This window comes from Epinephelus moara, chromosome 4, assembly GCF_006386435.1.
Source record: "Epinephelus moara isolate mb chromosome 4, YSFRI_EMoa_1.0, whole genome shotgun sequence".
NCBI lineage: Eukaryota > Metazoa > Chordata > Actinopteri > Perciformes > Serranidae > Epinephelus > Epinephelus moara.
Window position 1 is genome coordinate 35,334,804 of NC_065509.1, and position 17,146 is coordinate 35,351,949.

The 17,146-nt window shown below is 42.1% G+C and overlaps 1 protein-coding gene across 2 annotated transcripts in view; it reads right to left on the bottom strand.

Moving 5' to 3' along the window:
- Nucleotides 1–6,615: 6,615 nt before the first annotated feature.
- pdgfc (platelet derived growth factor c) overlaps nucleotides 6,616–17,146 on the bottom strand; it is a 76,215-nt gene continuing 65,684 nt past the window's right edge. The window contains exons 4-6 of one of the 2 annotated variants that reach the window (XM_050042198.1): nucleotides 10,066–10,273; nucleotides 9,700–9,917; nucleotides 6,616–7,746 (exon numbers count right to left, since the gene is read on the bottom strand). In XM_050042198.1, the coding sequence (XP_049898155.1) occupies nucleotides 7,633–7,746; nucleotides 9,700–9,917; nucleotides 10,066–10,273 (540 nt within the window). In that variant the 3' untranslated portion in view covers nucleotides 6,616–7,632. Of the gene's footprint in view, nucleotides 7,747–9,699; nucleotides 9,921–10,065; nucleotides 10,274–17,146 lie in introns of both variants that reach the window. The other variant, XM_050042197.1, reaches the window with a different exon arrangement.

Genomic DNA, 17,146 nt, shown 5'->3' on the forward strand with positions numbered 1-17,146 from the left:
TATCAAAACATAACATGCACCCGTCAATTTGGCCTTTCCCTCCATATACCGTGAACCAATTAGGGATGCTGGAGATGTCATCTGGACGGGGCTGCCCATATTTTCCCCATCAGTCAGTGCTCAAAGACCCAGCACTGTTATAAACGACCTCAAGTTGCGATCGATTCCCAGACTGCATGTTGAAATTTATAGTCAGCTGCCAGTTACAGGAGACGGATGGTTGCAAATGTGAGGGCTCTGCAGAGGCTGCAGTGCATTGTCCAATATCTCCTGTTGTAGATACGCTAATGTGACTTGAAGGAAAATATCACATCTACTTTTTTTGGTGATGAGGGTTCACACTGAATGTTTTGTTGAGTTTGTTTGCAGCGATGCTCTGACATTTTAAAATGTAGTTTTTCTTCTTTTTTTTTCACCACTTGGGGAAAGAAAAGTTTCTATATCTGTGCTTTAATGTTCCTGAAATGGCTCTCTGGCATCGTTAGTATTCTACATACATGCACAGCTAACTATGCACTTTCAGCAAGGTGTGACCTGTGGTTTTATTGGGAGCATGCAAACAGCACTGTCAAGCCACTTCAGGGAAAACACTTGGAGAATAACACAAAGACATAAAAATGTCACAATATCCCCTGACTGTCAGGTGAGTGGGAATCAAAATGTCACACTTCTTTGAAGATACTTTTAGAATTCATATATTTGAAGGCAGTGCATATGCACTTAGCAACAGTATAGTCTAGGAATAGCTCACAGTGATGGGAAATGACAGAGATAAGTAGAAACTGCAGGACCACAGTTGTTGCTGGCTAAAGTGCTGGTGGTTGAGATTTGAGACAGGGCCAGAAGGCTTTTTAGGCCCGGGGGAACAGACAAGTGTGACAGATGGAGTTTATTCTCAATATTCTGCATAACCAGCAGAAACAAAGTAAGTGAGCAAATGTCCAAACTTGAATCTAAAGGGCCATCCTTATGTCCATTTAAGCACTGAAGACACAAAGAAACAGAATTACAGTAGAATGGACATTCCCGTCCAAGTCAATGGTGCAGGATGGTCAGTGTAGCGGCCATTTTTATGTGTACTGTTGCCACTGCAACCGCTGTAATGAGCCAACTGTCATGATCCTCATCATGGCAGCCCCTCCTTCTCCCTTATGTGTGTGTGTGTGTCATTCCCTGTCTGTATTACTCCTCCTGTGTTTCTCCCCCTGTCTGTTCTGTGTGTGTGTATGTGGGCGTGGTTTCCTTCCACAAACAGCGCCAGGTGAATCCACCCCAGCAATCAACCTCTCCATAAAGCCTCTGGATTCCTACCTACTCGTCGCCAGATCGTTTCATCAGTCTGCGTGGTAGTTTGTATCCTGGCTCCTCTGTGTTTTTGTCCTCGTGCCTTATTAGCTTGTGTAGCTAATGTTTCTTCCGCCTCAACTCAGATTGCTGTGCTTGCCTCGTGATCTCGTGTATGCTTCTTCACTTCCTGCCGTCGTCTGCTCTCCTGTGTTTCCCCTCGGAGTGAGTACGCTCGAGAAGACGGAACCTACTGCGCCGTGCCTCAGCACCGCTGCCATTACCACGTGGCGGATGCCACACCACAGACACTCTCACTCTCCTCCTCACCGGTGCCTTCACGAGACACGTCGGGATCCTGGGACCACGCTCCACCCCTCCCCCTTGCACTTACCAGCATGTTTGAACATTAAAGACTTGTTATTTACTGTGTACCTGTTTCCTGAGTCGTGCTTTTGGGTCCAGACTTTGAACTAAACCATAACACCAACCTCCGTATAAACTTCTGTATAAACCAGGGGCATGAAACATACGTCCCTCGAACCAGATCTGGCTGACTAAAGGGTCCAATCTGACCCACTGGGTGACTCTGCACGCCTAATATTGATGCACTTGGGAAGGCTAAGAGATGCCAGGTTTCAGGAGCAAGTTAAACAGTGAGTATTCTACTTCATGTAAAATGCTGCTTCAGAGGCTTTTGCACCCTGAACACAATACAGCTCTCTAAAAAAATCTCCTCCTCATATACAAAGCCCTAAACTGGCTCAGACTAAGCTCCATTGCTAACTCCCGTGTTAACTATTTGCCTCCAAGAGCACTGTGATCATCTGCTGCTGGTTTATTGGAGGCTCCCAGTAACAGCCAGAAGATCGGGGATGCAGCCTTTGTCAATTACGCCATTAACAGTCTATGCCACAAACCAATGGGTGACCTCACCGTGGCTACGTCCAATATTTTTACAGTCTGTGATTATGCCCCAGAGCTATGGGACACACTACTTGTAGATATCAGAGAAGCCAGCTCTCTAAATATTTCTAAAGGGAAACTAAAAACGTAACTGTTCACTTGTTCACCTTTAACTAACTCTGACTTCCTGATACAGATCTGAAACTCTTTTTTTTTTACGCTTCATGCTGCTGCAACCCAACATAACAACACAGGAGTGGAAATGTGTGCACGTGTGAGTAGTAGATTCACTGTATGTGGAAAAATTGTTGTTGTGTTGTGAGTTCTTGTTATCTATAGGTTATTCTTCAGTGTTTTTACAGGTGCAGCTGAGATCAAATTAGTCTGTATGTTGCCCATGAACTAAAATGGGTTTGACACCCCTGGTATAAATAAACCGACTTGCAGCAAATGAGCAGTGGAGTGGTACTTTTTCAAATGAGCAATGCGTTACTTTTAAAATATCCCCGTAACTGTTATTTCCTTCTTTATTTATTGCCATTAATTGCATATTTCTTGAAACAGGATGTCATGTATCTGCCTCCACAGAACAAGTGGGAGCCACTGCGAGTGAGAGCTGCTGCTCAGCGGACAGCTGAGAGCCAGAGATGATGTACATCAACATGTTTTCGCATCTAACTCACTGAATTAAGAGTTTATTTCAACCAGACCAGAGCTGGTGATTGTTGGAACAGCGGACTAACTAATTAGATGACTAACAAGACTGAGATGGTTTTGGTTTGGTTTTATTTTGTTTCTGTCAAGTTTGAAAAATGTGTGTTTTATGATGAGTTAACAAGGCAATTAAACTAATGTTAGTCTCCGTTTGATGAAAGAGAGAAACTTGGATTGGTGTGCGGTTTTATTTTCCTGTTTAATGAGGAAAACAGGTGTAAGAATGGGCCAAAACAGCGTTCTCAGACTAGTGAGGGTGACTGATGTGTGTTGTCACCATAACAACTAAAAACTGTTTTCTTCAATGACCATGACAAACAGTTCAACATCCTCTCTATTTATTCTATTTCTGTGCTGTTATGTCAACATTTTATGATGTAATTCCATCACAGCCTCCTTTCCAACTTTCTTTTTGTACATATTAGATAAAAACGCACACCTTTAGCTGCAGCTTTGTGATGCTGTGTGTTCACGTCATGCCGCTCTGCATCATCCAGACAATACGATTTCCTGAAGAACTGTCTTTATATTGTTGTCATGCTTCTCTGTGATTGGCACAGCTGTGCCAGAGCGATGAGGCCAGTGATGTGACTGGCTGACAGTGTGATCGCCACGCTCTCTGATTTGTGTTCACCTTCACCCAGCCCTTAAGCCTTGGAGACACCCACACAGTCCAGGACCTTTTGCTTTGCACTTGCGCGATTACAATAGGGCTATTTGTCTTAATAGGTTTCAGAAGCCTTTGATCCATTATATTCAATTTACATCATATATTTTTCATGTCTGTAACAAAGTGCAACTGATGAATTCAAATGGATTTGTATGAGCAGTAAAGAAACCAGGTAAGATAAAAATCGAAGCAGCCTCCACACTTTCCACTGACAGATAAATGTCAGGGATAAATCTTACATCGTGAAGCACTGCACTGAGTTTGGATTTATTATTTCCTCAGATGATGTGTACAGGGGTGTAGGAGGCTTCATCTTTTCAGCTATTCAGATAAGCAGAGGCAAGGTCAAACCTGTAATTCGTTAGAGGTTAGTCCTGTGATTTCATTAAACAAGTCTTTGTAGGAGGAGCTGAGTGTGTTGCATCTGCTGTGGAGATGATGTAGAGGAGGCAGAGACGCTGTCATTGTGCCTCAGTGTTTGGTCAAACTTGAAAAGGTTTGAAAGACTTCAGCCAGTGAGATTCTCTGGTTCTAAGGTAGCATATGCTGTTCTTATAGCAACCGCGTTTGTCGTGTCTGCACAACCTTGTGAAATGTTCTGCATAGTGACAGTGCAGGTTGGATATGTTGTTAGAAAAGTTTGAGTTTCTATTCACGCTGCCCTTGTCCTTGTCTCTTCAGACCACAAGCTGAACAACACTTCTAAGTTGGGCGCAGGTTAAGAGTTTGTTTTCCCTCAGAGACAAAATGAATTAAAATTTTGTTTCTTGCGTTAAGTAGAGACACATAAATTGCACCGTGTTGCTGCGGTCTAGCCTGCCTGAGGCTGCTTCGGTTTCACAAGGAAGGAGGCAATGAGCGGGGGGGCGGCATGTGGGTGAAGGGTGGTAGCGTCAAGTGGTGGATTGTAGTCGAACACATCTACTTGCACACACACACACACGCACTCACGCATACACAAACACGCCGAGAACCAGACCAACTGCCCGTGCTGTGTCACATCTTGTGCCAGTGCAGTGAGGTTTCCTCTGAAAAGAAAAACTGCACTGACGAAGGAAGGCAGTCTGTTTAATATTACAAAAACCACACTGGGAACTGGGAGCCGGCGGGTTTATGCAGTAGCATCTGGCGTCACCGCAGATGCCTGCCAGGGCGCACATTAGATCAGAATAATTGGCCAGGACAGCAGCGTGAGATGGACAAATGAGAACCTCCTCCTGAGTGACCTGATGGCCGAGGGGAGAAGGAACGACGCTGCTTGGTGTCTGATAAGGTGAAATAAATAAACAGTAGATAAAGCTTTAGGGAGGAGTGCTTACTCTTTATGTTTTAAGGTAATGCTTGTAATATAAGGTTTAAGGGTGACATGAGAAACAAACACAACTCTCAAGTCCAAAATCCAGACTGTCCTTTATAGGTTGAATATGAAGCAGGTTATTGACCCATATTTGATGACCTATTGGGTGGAATGATATACATTGATCTTCTATACTTCACTGAGAACCTCTTTACCTACTTTATCTACAAATGTTTAGTGTGTTTCCCACTCACATGTGCTAATAGCTACAACTAGATGTAAAAAAAATCTATTTTCTAAACTCAAATCATGAATGTGAATAATCCAATATAGACTAATAAAATCCAGAGACTGATCTTTTAATATATGCCTTTTCCCCGGGGTTGCATGAAGCTTCAACCCAGTTAGTCTCATGTGGCCAGCCTTTTTTCCCCAGGATGTGTGACCTTTAACCACGCTAGTTCCACTGAGCCAACCTTGGGTTCCTTGGACAACAAGATCTGGCCACTTGAGAGACTAGCGAAACTGAGATGAAACAAAACACGCCTGGAGCTGCTCCACTGAAGGAACTGCCAAACCTAAAGGCAGATGTGTTGTTGCATTTCAGATTTATTTCTATATATGTACATATATATTTAGTGGTGGCACGGTTAAACAGTGGTTAGCATTGTTGCCTCATAGCAGGAGGGATCCTGGTTGGAACCCAGGGTGGGGGGGTTTGAAACTCGGGGTGGGGGAGCCCCTCTGTGTGGAGTTTACATGTTCTCCCTGTGTCTGTGTAGGTTTTCTCCAGGCACTCCAGCTTCCTCCCACAGTCCAAAGACATGCAGGTTAGTTGGTGACTCTAAATTGTCCGTGTCAGCCCTGTGATAGTCTGGTGACCTGTCCAGGGTGTACCCCACCTCCCACCCAATGTCAGCTGGGATAGGCTCCAGCCCCCCCGCAACCCCCAACAGGATAAGCACATTAACATTTTTAATACTGCACCAGGTTAGAGAGTTCCTTTGTGACGCCCCTCCCAGCCAACCTCATCAGGCAGTTGGCTGACGCGGGAGGGTCGTTGCCTTGATTGAGCTCACCTGAGCCCTCCAGGCTGTAAAAGCTGCCGCATGTTTTTACTCACTCTCTCCCTTCCTGCAGCAGACATCCACCTGGCATCATTGCTTTTGGTTTGCACCCTCAATATCTCCACAGCACACCTGACACACATCCACGCATGACTTGCTGACACTCCTTTCGTTATTAAGTTAATCTTAGTTTAATAAATTATGCTTCCTTTTTTTAACAAAATTTTTTGTGTGAATGAATGAATGAATACTTGTCACATTCACTGAGCCAGTTTGTGACACCTTGTGCAATTTACAGCGTTATTTCTCTGAGATTTTCTTTCGTGTCCGAGCAAAATTGGTAACTAACTCTAACTAAAATATCCCCAATCCAATCAATGTTGATCAAATCAAATTCAATATGGGCCTTAAGAATCAGATTTGAATTGTTTTGGGATATCAGTGGTGATTACAAGCCCTACAAGAGGCATACCACATATAGTATCTTTTCCAAATATTACTATCATTTCTTCAAATGTCTTGTAACACATGTCCAGCATTTGGTATTTAGAAGAATACAGTAATTTAGATTGGCCTTGCTTTTGTTATTGTTTTAGATAGTTTTTCTCTTCTCTGTTGAGTTTGTTCACTGTTTACCAAATACAGTACCTCCAATTAGAAATGGAAGAATTTATTTTCGATGTTCAGTACAATGAAATACACAAACAGTTATTGCAAAAGTAGAGATAAATAACTTTGGCATACAGAAAATGAAAAAACATCCATGACACAATGGCAATGTAAAATGACTAAGAATGAAAACTGCTAACACTACTGTACAGAGATGCATGTAGCACATTTTGGACCTAATTTTCCCTTTCATTAAACAAATAAATATTGAATATGAATAATCTCAAGTGTAGCAAGAACTGCTGGATGCTGGGCATTCCTGAAGCTGATTTGACATTGCTGAGATGGGTCGAATGAAGGGTTGTAACGAACAACGCCCAACTGATTCTACATGTGCAACTTTTATCTTCTCCTTGAGAATCTTTGGTAGAAAAGGCACGATAGTACAGAGAAAAAAAAATGTAACTGAAATATTTACACATAGTACAGTCTCAATAGCAAGGCATGTCAGCAATATCATGGCTGCGGATTAAATCCATGGTGAAACAAGAGGGCAGCAAAGGAAAACTGCTCATGAAAAATCACCTTTCCTTGCCGCGGTGGTAATAATAGAAGAGCAGGGGGAGTAAGGCAGCTGGAGCCAGCTCTCTTATAGACATAAAAAAGTACATGTACAAAGAAGCTCCCATTTTCCATGACACTATCAGCCCACGCTGGCTGAACTTTAAAAGAGACCTCAAGAAGAGGCAAAAACACCTCAATGTTCTTATCTATGAGCTGAGCTGAAGAAAATAGTCTTCAGAGCATGTAGGGAATAGTCCACATCTGCTCCAGTGAATTTTTGTCTCTCTAAAACGCACTCAGAGAACACTATTGGTATTCCACAGCAGTCAAATCCATTCGGAAGATTTGTTAGATTCCAGTCTGTTCGGCTTCATCCAATTAGTGAAAGGACAACAGGATAAAGGGACAATCTTGTTAGCTCCCAGTGGAAGTGGATGAGATACAGAGCGTTGCAACAGCGGCAGAGGTTCATTTCTAAAGTCCTGTGTGATTCCAGTGGCAGCTATTACACGTGTCTGAGGTCAGTCCCAGTCATCTTTACACACACAGGCACACTCCTCATGGTGCTCCAAGGGCACATCAGTCATGGACTTCTGCAGGCCTTTGACACCACTTCGGTGTTTCAACAGCAGAACCTGTCAGAGAGGAGGATGCTTGAGTTAACAGCTGGACATCAAACATTTCATGTAGAGCATATTCAGTGGGTTCATCATTCAGAAATGAAACCAGTCTGTGTACCTATGCATTTTTTCTTGGCTTTTATCATATTTCAAGGTTTTTACTTTGACCTCTCTGATCACTGCACAAAAAGATCATTTGTCTTAAGACTTTAGATAATACCGGGAAGTTAATTTTATCAGATACTTAAATTTCATGCCAAGCCATCATTGTGGCACTCCACAACCGATAATTGAATCACCAAATTGAAGAATAAATGTACTCAAGAAATGTCATGTCATTCAGTTTATTAAATTTTACTGGAACCTGTGTGCAACTGGAAATATTGGTTAAACTCTGGAGCTCAGAAAGGCCACAGAATATCAAGATACGCCCAGCAAATTTAATATTCTTTAGGCCTCTAAGCCGGCAACAGCTGTGGCAGGAGTCTGTCCGTTGGTCCATTCCATTCTCGTGAACGTGATATCTTAAGAACTACTTGAGGAAATTTCTTCAAATTTGGCACAAACACCCACTTGGACTTAAGGGTGATCTGATTAGATTTTGATGATCAATGTTTTCATTTGTTTTCTCATAGAAAACAGAGGAAAATTTACACACATGAAATTTCCCTCTGCAATGCGTCTTGTCGTGATCTCAATACACTCTGGTCTCGATCATGACGGTCTCAGTTTTGGTAATCTTGACTACAACACTGGTTTTGTGAAGAGCATATTGAAAAGTTGGTTTATTCAATATTTGGGGTAGTTTCTCTTGTACATTTCTTTGTGCTTTGTACAGGTGAATATTTTGAGGTGAATAAAGCATGAAGTACAGGAAAGAAAAGATTTTGATGATCGAAGGTCACTGTGACCTCACATCTGTCCTAATCTCGTGAACGCAGTAGCTCAGAATTTTCCTCAAATTTAGCACTGATGTTCACTTAGAATCAAGGATGAACAGATTAGAAATAGATGGTCAAAGGTCAAGGTCACTATGACTTCACAAAACAAGAATTGTTACACTAATTATGACAACATTTCACACAAATGTGACATTTTATATCCAAAGGGCAAAGGTCAACGTCTTAATGTTTTCTGGCCATTATTCAAGCCATAATTCAGGAACAGAAGAGGAGACATTTGGTTAGATACTGAAATGGTGACACTAATCTTAAAACTGTGGTGATTGTACAGATCTTCTATGCTGCTGGGATGAAGATGTGTGAAGCATCCACATTTTGGAATTTGTGGCTTCTTCGCAGCAACATCCATATTTGTAGCATTTTATTGTTTTGTATTGTTTTTTACTGTCATGGCTACACATGACTCATTGATGTAAACTGCAACTTGACTGGTTGGCGGAGGCATAGGACTGTGAGGTGGTAATCTGGTTTTCATAAATTGTTATGTAAATTGTATATAAAGTTGTGAATAAGCTCCAAGGTTGTTGCAAGGGTAAATATTAACCATATAGAGGAATCAACCAAAATTTCCAAATGTAGTCTTTGCTGCAAGTGCGGGAACATTTCTAAATTCCTTGAGCATAGCAAGCTGCATCATCCTCATGTTTCCTTTTTAGGTGACATTTTGTTAAACTGTGCAGTGATTCTGCTGACACTTCAGTTAATCCCACAGTTATTTTTTCATTAACCCTTAGCAGAGAGGAGGCTACATCCTTTGCCATTCCGAACAAACTGTTTTTTTCATCCAGTTAAAGACCCACTGAAAACTGGATTTTCAAAATCTAATGCAAATGTAAAAGCTAATTCAATGTATATGACCTCAGCTGGAAATACAGTGTAGTACAAATCTAAATATGCAATGTCACAAGTGGCATTCATTTAAAAACTCAGAGACTCTAATTTAATGTCTCAAAATGACCGAACAGATTACATGTTGCTTGTGTTTCAAGATCAGCTTGATATTTACCTCATGGTATTTCTTCGTGACCCTGGCGGGAACACACTGGCAGTCGTAGCAGCGGTGAGAGCAGCAGGCGCAGTTTCCGCCACAGCGCTTCACCAGGAGGCAGCTTGGCCAGAAAATAGCATCTGTCCTCTTCAGCTCCTCACGCAAGGATACAGAGAAGTTGCGTGGTGTGCAGCTGTACAGTCGAACTTCCTCCCTCAACAGATTGAGATCGGCTCCTCCTCAAAGACACAGAGAAGACATGATCAGAGTCACTTCCTGTCCAAACAAACTCTTACTTATTTATGACTATGCATGACTGTTATATTGCACTCTTGGTTTTTATATTAAATCTAACTGTAATGTTCAAGTTTAAAAGTGTCCTACCTCTGGCCTTCTTATTATGGATGAAGGATTTCCCCAGCACATGCCATGTAGGTTTGTACAACTCCTCCATATCCAGCTGCCATCGCTCCGGCTCCAGGTACTTCATGACGTCCTCCACAGTGCTCAGCCCCGCCACAGCGTCTGACAACTCCTCAATACCCTGCTGGGATGGAGGAAGAACTGCAGGGACTTCGGGTTCTGATACGCTCTGCGGGAAAACCAGCAGATGAGATGGAGTGAGACGGAGAGGAAAGGTCATTCATTCAGTAAATACAGTATTTGTCTATGAAGTTACAACAGGAAACATATTAGATGTTAGAGTCCTGCTTTCACAGGCTTCAACTTTTGACGGACCTGCACGCTGCTCCGCCAGAGCAATATAATATTTGTGTACAATGTTTGTCTAATGTAGCTTCCACACCCAAGACTGCCTCATGCACCAGCTGCCTCAGGATACTCACAGAGCAGACACTTTTTGTGACATTTACGAGCTTGTAAACTTGCTCTACGTTACGAATACTGAAACAGGAAAATTACACAGAGGGAAGAACTTTGTCAGGGGTGACATGATGTGTTTTATTTCTACGATATGAGAAAGTGTTAAGATATAAAAAGAAGCGGAGTCTGACAACGGTACATTTTATGTCATGGCAAAAAATTGTGTTTAAAGTGGATTTAGGCTCATTAAACGCTACAGTGGTTTGGATGTGAGTTGAGTTAAACAGAAACCATGACTGTCCAGGTCACCAGGGACCGAATTTAAGCTCAGTGTGTTAGATGTTAATGTGCGGAGAATGTGTGACTAAAGCTCCTGAAGACTACAGACAGGCTGATGTTTTGCAAGGCATTCCCAAACTGGCTAATGAATTGAAGAAACACCTGATTCTAAGTAGAAAACTTATGAAGAAATCTATGGTTATATATATTTCCATTTAAACTGTATTTAGTCCTTGAAATAAGACAAACCTTCAGCTGCAGCCAACACCGTGTGTACAACACGCTCTCACTCCCAACTCATCAAACACTGCAGCTTGAGCATTTACCCTACGCTTCAAACTACGACACTCTATGAACCCCGTCAGTTTCTGTGTCAATTTCTGCTCATTGCATTCTACAGTGTCTTTCAAAATAAACTTCTGTCTTCACAGGAAATGTAGGTTTTGCCACTCAAACTGCTTGAGGTTTAGGCAACAAGAGGGTTTCTCCACCAAAACTATTTAAGGTTCAAGCAACAGGATTGTTTTGCCGCTAAAACCGCTTTAGGTTGAGGCAACATGATGGTTTCACCACCAAAACTACTTTGGGTTTAGCCAACAAGATGGTTTCGCCACCAATACTACTTTAGATTGAGGTAAGAAGATGGTTTCACCACTAAAACTACTTTTAGATTTCGGCAACAAGATGGCTTCTCTACTAAAACTACTTTAGATTTAGCCAACAAGATGGTTTCGCCACTAAAACTACTTAGGTTTTGCCAGTAAGATGGTTTTGCTGCTAAAACTATTTTAAATTTGGGGGCAACAAGACAGTTTTGACACAAAAACTACCTTAAGATTGGGGCAACAATACGGTTTCACCAATAAAACTACTTTAGGTTGAGGCAACAATGTGCTTTCACTTCTAAAACTACTTTAGGTTTAGTCAACAAGATGGTTTCGCCACCAAAACTACTTTAGATTTAGTCAACAAGATGGTTTCACTACTAAAACTACTAAGGTTTAGGCAACAAGACAGTTTTGCCACTAAAACTGTTTCAGGTTTGGGCAACAAGACAGTTTCACTTCTAAAACTCCTTTAAACTTGGCCAACAAGAACGTTTTGAACCCAATAGCAGCACCACAGACAGACAGGAAAGTTCGTAGTGACCTTTAATATTTTGCTGGTCAAACACGGAATGAGCAGGGAGTTGAAACAACAGTCAGAGAAATCTTTTTGCTCTGAGCCTTCCAAGAGACGGGTTCAGTATAAAGCACTCTAAGCAGGGAGCAGGTGGGTCACTAGTGTCTGCTAGAAGCACACAAACAGCCAACAGATGAACGCTGGAAAGTCTTGCATGAATATGAGAAAAAAACAAGACGGCAAAAAAAGTCTGTGAGGCTAGAGTATCTATAGTGGCAGGGAGTAATAAGCCACAGGTGAGCAGAGTTGGCTTGATGAGGTGGGTGTGGTGGACCAACAGGAGTGGGAGATGTGGGGACAGGAGAAAGGCTGGCGGGTAGTTATGGTGGAGAGGCAGGGTGAGTGGAAATTTAATGTGTTAAAACTGAGAGAATGGCATTAATGGCAGGTTGGAAGTGCACACTGTGACACAAGATATTTTTGCCACTAAAACTACTTTAGGTTTAGGCAACAAAACTACTTGAGTAGGTGTTACAGCTGCATGTGTTCTGTGCTGCTGTCCCTTTTCCCTCCATTGTAGATCTGCCCAGGTCTGCTGCATTACTTAACGAGGTGCACTGCACCTAGCACGGAGGAGGTGCTCTTGAGCTCCTGTGCCAGCAGCAAAGGACAGAGGCCTCTGGTATGGGGACTGCTGGTCCTGCTGCCTCTCAGCCTGGGAGTTTTTGTTGTCTTGTTTCCTTGTTTTATTTGTTAATGAATCCCATGGATATGAGTGTGTTAAGGTGTCTTACGTGGTTATTTTGGGTCAGTGGTGGAGTTTTGTTCATCCCACAGGGCCGCAAAGGGTGGTTTGGGTTGAAATAACCACATAGAGTACCTTAACGAGTATGTGACTTGATGACTTTACCAAGTGACGACTATGTCATGTCACGTACACCAGTATCTTCATTACGTGGGTATAAAAAACTCAAGTTGCCTTTTAGTTTCACATAGGACATGAACACCGATCTCCTGAGTGAAAGTCCAGTGTGTTAGACCCATTCATCAACCCTCCACCCTGCCCTACTCAGACTTTCTCACTCTTTCTATTATGTTATTGCTGCGGATGGGATTACATTGGAGTTAGCTGAAAGTCTAGGGCGCCTCATACAGATGCTGTAGGGTTGTGCGTTGGTAACAGAGGCCAAGGGCCACTGACCAGGCTGTATGATGCCCTGAAAATGAGAACAGGTTGGTGTGTACCTGCCCCAGCTAAAGTCTGTTACCCGGCATAAAAGGATGGGACTTTACTTATAAATAGCAAGGTCATCAAGCATCTGAACCCCAGCAGGGCACATATGATATTGACTGTATCCAAAGCTGTTCCATGCACTGACACTGAAAGGCAACTGTGAATTAATGGCATCATTTTTTAAGCTGTCAAATGTGATCTCATCTCTGTCACCTCCTCTGCCCACTTTGCATAACAACATTTGTCCCTTTAGTTCCCCTAGGCAGGCAGTATTATTTGTTTCAAGCTCCCAGCCCTGCAGGCTACAGCGTGCAGTCACAGAAGATTGATACCTGGGGTGTTGGTCTTCCCACGAGAGAAGAGGCTAATCTGTTAAACCTTTCAGTCCTGTGACGCTGCGTTTGTCCAACATGTCAGCTCGCTGGTCTCTCTAATCTTATGTGACTGACAGCTAGAAAGCAACATTGTGACACTTGCAAAAAAAAAAAAAAAAGCTTGTGGAGCATTGAAAACATCAGCTGCTGCCAGCTGCGTCTTTAAGCTTTAGGAGCAACAGAAATGTTTGAAAAGAAAATATTCCAAGAAACTGTATCTTTCTTTTGATGACTTACAGGGATGAATTAGAAAGGAATCCAGTGAGAAATGGGGGTGAGAGGAGGAAAAGTTTTCCTTTCATCAGAGGCCATGGAACTAACACTGCAAGGATTTGTGGTTTCACTCATTTTTACAACTTAATGCTGATGCTAAAAACTTTAGTATTCATGGCACTGTAAAACCACCTGGATGAAAGTTAGAATGCAGAGGCCAAAATAAATGTTGGCATTTTACGTTCCTCCAAACCATGGATATAAAACATTTGTGTTATCATCCAGCAAACATGTTAAAACTTCATGTTTCTTTACATTTCAACAATGCTGTGGTTAACGTGTGGTTATGTTAAGGCACAAAAACCACTTGGTTATGATTAGGAAAAGATCATAATTTGGATTAAAGCATCAGCTTTTGGTGGCACGGTTGCTGCTAGAAGTGCAGCCAATGTCTCTCAAAATAACCCTGGTTTTTGTAGCACAATTGCTGCTGGAGAAGGAGCCAGTGTTTCACCAAAAAACAGCGGCAGTGGTGGCACAATCGCCACCGGAAATGGTGCCAATGTAGTGCTAGAAACCACCCAGTTTTGGTGGCACATCCACTATGCAAATGTTGCCAAAATATCACTAGAAATGACCCAGTTGCTACTGGAAATGGCACCAATGTCTCACTAAAAACACTGCTTTTTTGGCACAATGACTGCTGGAAATGCTGCAGATGTATTGCTAGAAAACCACCCAAAACTGGGGTGTACAAACGCCACTGGAAATGGCACCAATGTCTCACTAAAAACACTGCTTTTTTGGCACAATGACTGCTGGAAATGCTGCAGATGTATTGCTAGAAAACCACCCAAAACTGGGATGTACAAACGCCACTGGAAATGCCACCGATGTCTCACTAGAAACTTCACATTTTTGGTGGCACAATTGCTGCTAGAGATGCCGCCAATGTATCACTTAAAGAATGGCTTCAGTAGCACAATCCCTACTGGAAATGGTGCCAATGTCTCACTAAAAAACACGGCTTTTGATGGCACAATTACTGCTGCAATGCCGCAGATGTTTCACTAGAAACAACCCAGTTTTGGTGGCACAATAGCAGCTGTGGATGCCACAGATGTTTTGCAAAAAAAAAAAAAAAAAAAAAAAGCATTTGGTTGCACAAATGCCACTGAAAATGCTGCTGATGTATCACTAGAAACCACCCAGTTTTAGTGGAACAAGCACAGCTAGAGATGCTGCCAATGTCTGGCTAAAAAAATGGTTTCAGTAGCACAATTACTGCTGGAAATGCAACCAATGTGCCGCTAAAAAACCCACCAGCTTTATTGGTTATAGTAAGGGTTTCTGTAAACATACAATGCCAACATTTTCCTCTGATGAACGGGCTGAATGTTTTCCATCAAGTGTCTAATGTAATTAGACACAAGTAGAGCCAGCAGATATATTCAAGATGGATACAGTCTTTTTTCAGCTCCACAAGACACAATGAACAGCCAATCAATTAGTAAAACAGATCAGTGAGTGTATTGGCATTTGAACACTGCATAACAGTTGTAAGACAAGAACCAGCCATAAGATTTATTAACAGCGTCAGTCCATGCAATACACTCAAACTCCAAACCCCTTTGGCGTAGACTTTAAAATAAGATGCCAGTGGTTTGACATGGCTACACCACAGGCTACAAAAATACAGCTGATGCACAGCTGGGCTCATGCCACTGATTTGACTCATTCTAATGAGGCTGCCTTCATAACCACTGAGCATATCTTTGGTTTATTTGGCACCTACTGAGATAAACAGACACAAATGTGAAAGGAACATTTGTGGAGAGAGGACTGGTCATGTATATTAAGAGTAAATTGAACAGCTCTTTCTCTTAGCAGCGCTGTATTTCCAGACAACAGAGCAGAGCTGTGATTCTTATTAGCTGAGCCTTGGCAGTGGCTTATACAGCGCGGACTGGAAGCCATTAACAGCTTGTGAATGTCGATGGTGCAACACTCCCCCAATTAGCGGCGTTCTACAAGCTTTGCTTCAGATAGAGAAGCCAAGCAATCCTTCAGAGACGCATCAAGATGGTGTGAATAAAGCTATAAGTAGCAGATGAGAGCTCCCGTTTAAGAAATTCACAAACAAAGTACTTAAATGGACCACCAACTTCTAACTGGCATGGACTTAGAGCAGCGTCCATGTGACACTTTTCACACACCAAGAGTTAATGCCAGAACACATATTGTATTGGAGGAGTGATCAAATAAGTTGAACAAAAATTAACAGTTGTATATCTATGATCTGACATATTTTAATCCATGATGAATTTCTACGCTGTGAGATTCTTCGCTAGTAAGCAGAAAAACAGCTGTTTTTAATCAACATCAATAAAAAGCTCTTAATTTGTTGCCATCTGTGTCACAGACAGTTTAAAGCAGTTATAAATAAGGATGTTTCAGTCCTTTTTATTGAGTGAGAGGAAAGACATTTAACCGTCTGCATTTCACAAAGACAGGATGCTGATTTGACACAACATGTTGAGATGATAGATGTACCTCGGCTGCTGAGGCACCAGATCAGTCCAGGTCCTGTTGCAGGTATTTTCTTTGTGTCTAGGTGTCTGACAGAAGTAAACTAAAGGCATAGACCTGCGTAAAACAGTTTGTTTCCTAAAAGCTGACACTGACAAGACAGGTAGTGAAAAGAACGTCTCGAATTGAATTGAAACTGCATTTAAAGCAACATTGGTCACCATTTAGGCACAAGAAAACACTTGAGAGATCATGTCTGGCTAATAAATATCTTTGTTCGGTGGCACAAAAGCTGCTAGAAATGCGGCAATGGTTCGCCAGAAAACACCCATATTCAGCAGCACAAAAGCTGTGGTTAAAATGGTGACAGGTTGCTAAAAAAACACCCACAATCTGTGTCACAAATACAATGGGTGTTGTTGTTTGCCGGTCTCCAAATGTGCTCTGCAGCTTGGCAGCTGTCTCACCAAGGTGTCACACCATCCAACAACCCTTTCATCTACTGATGACAAAGTCAGCTCATGTACATGTAATCCGAACTGACACTTTATGAACAATATGATAACATATCTGTGGTGTGCAGAAACGCATGATGCCAATATTTTCTTCTGACGACTGGGCTGTGACAGTGTAACAATGGGCAACGATGTGTAGTGAAGAATTAGCAGCGTATACCAGAACAATAGCATGCTGTACATATAGAGACTACAGTCATTAATTCTATGTGATCAGGAAAATGCAGACTTTTGGTGACACTCAACAGTATCTTAAATTAAAATCTAAATTAGACATTTTTCTGGCATGTTCTTAATGTGATGTGATGGTAATTCTTTAACCTTAGGGACAACTCAATGATGGGAATTTAGCCTCAACATATTAAACTCATATCTAT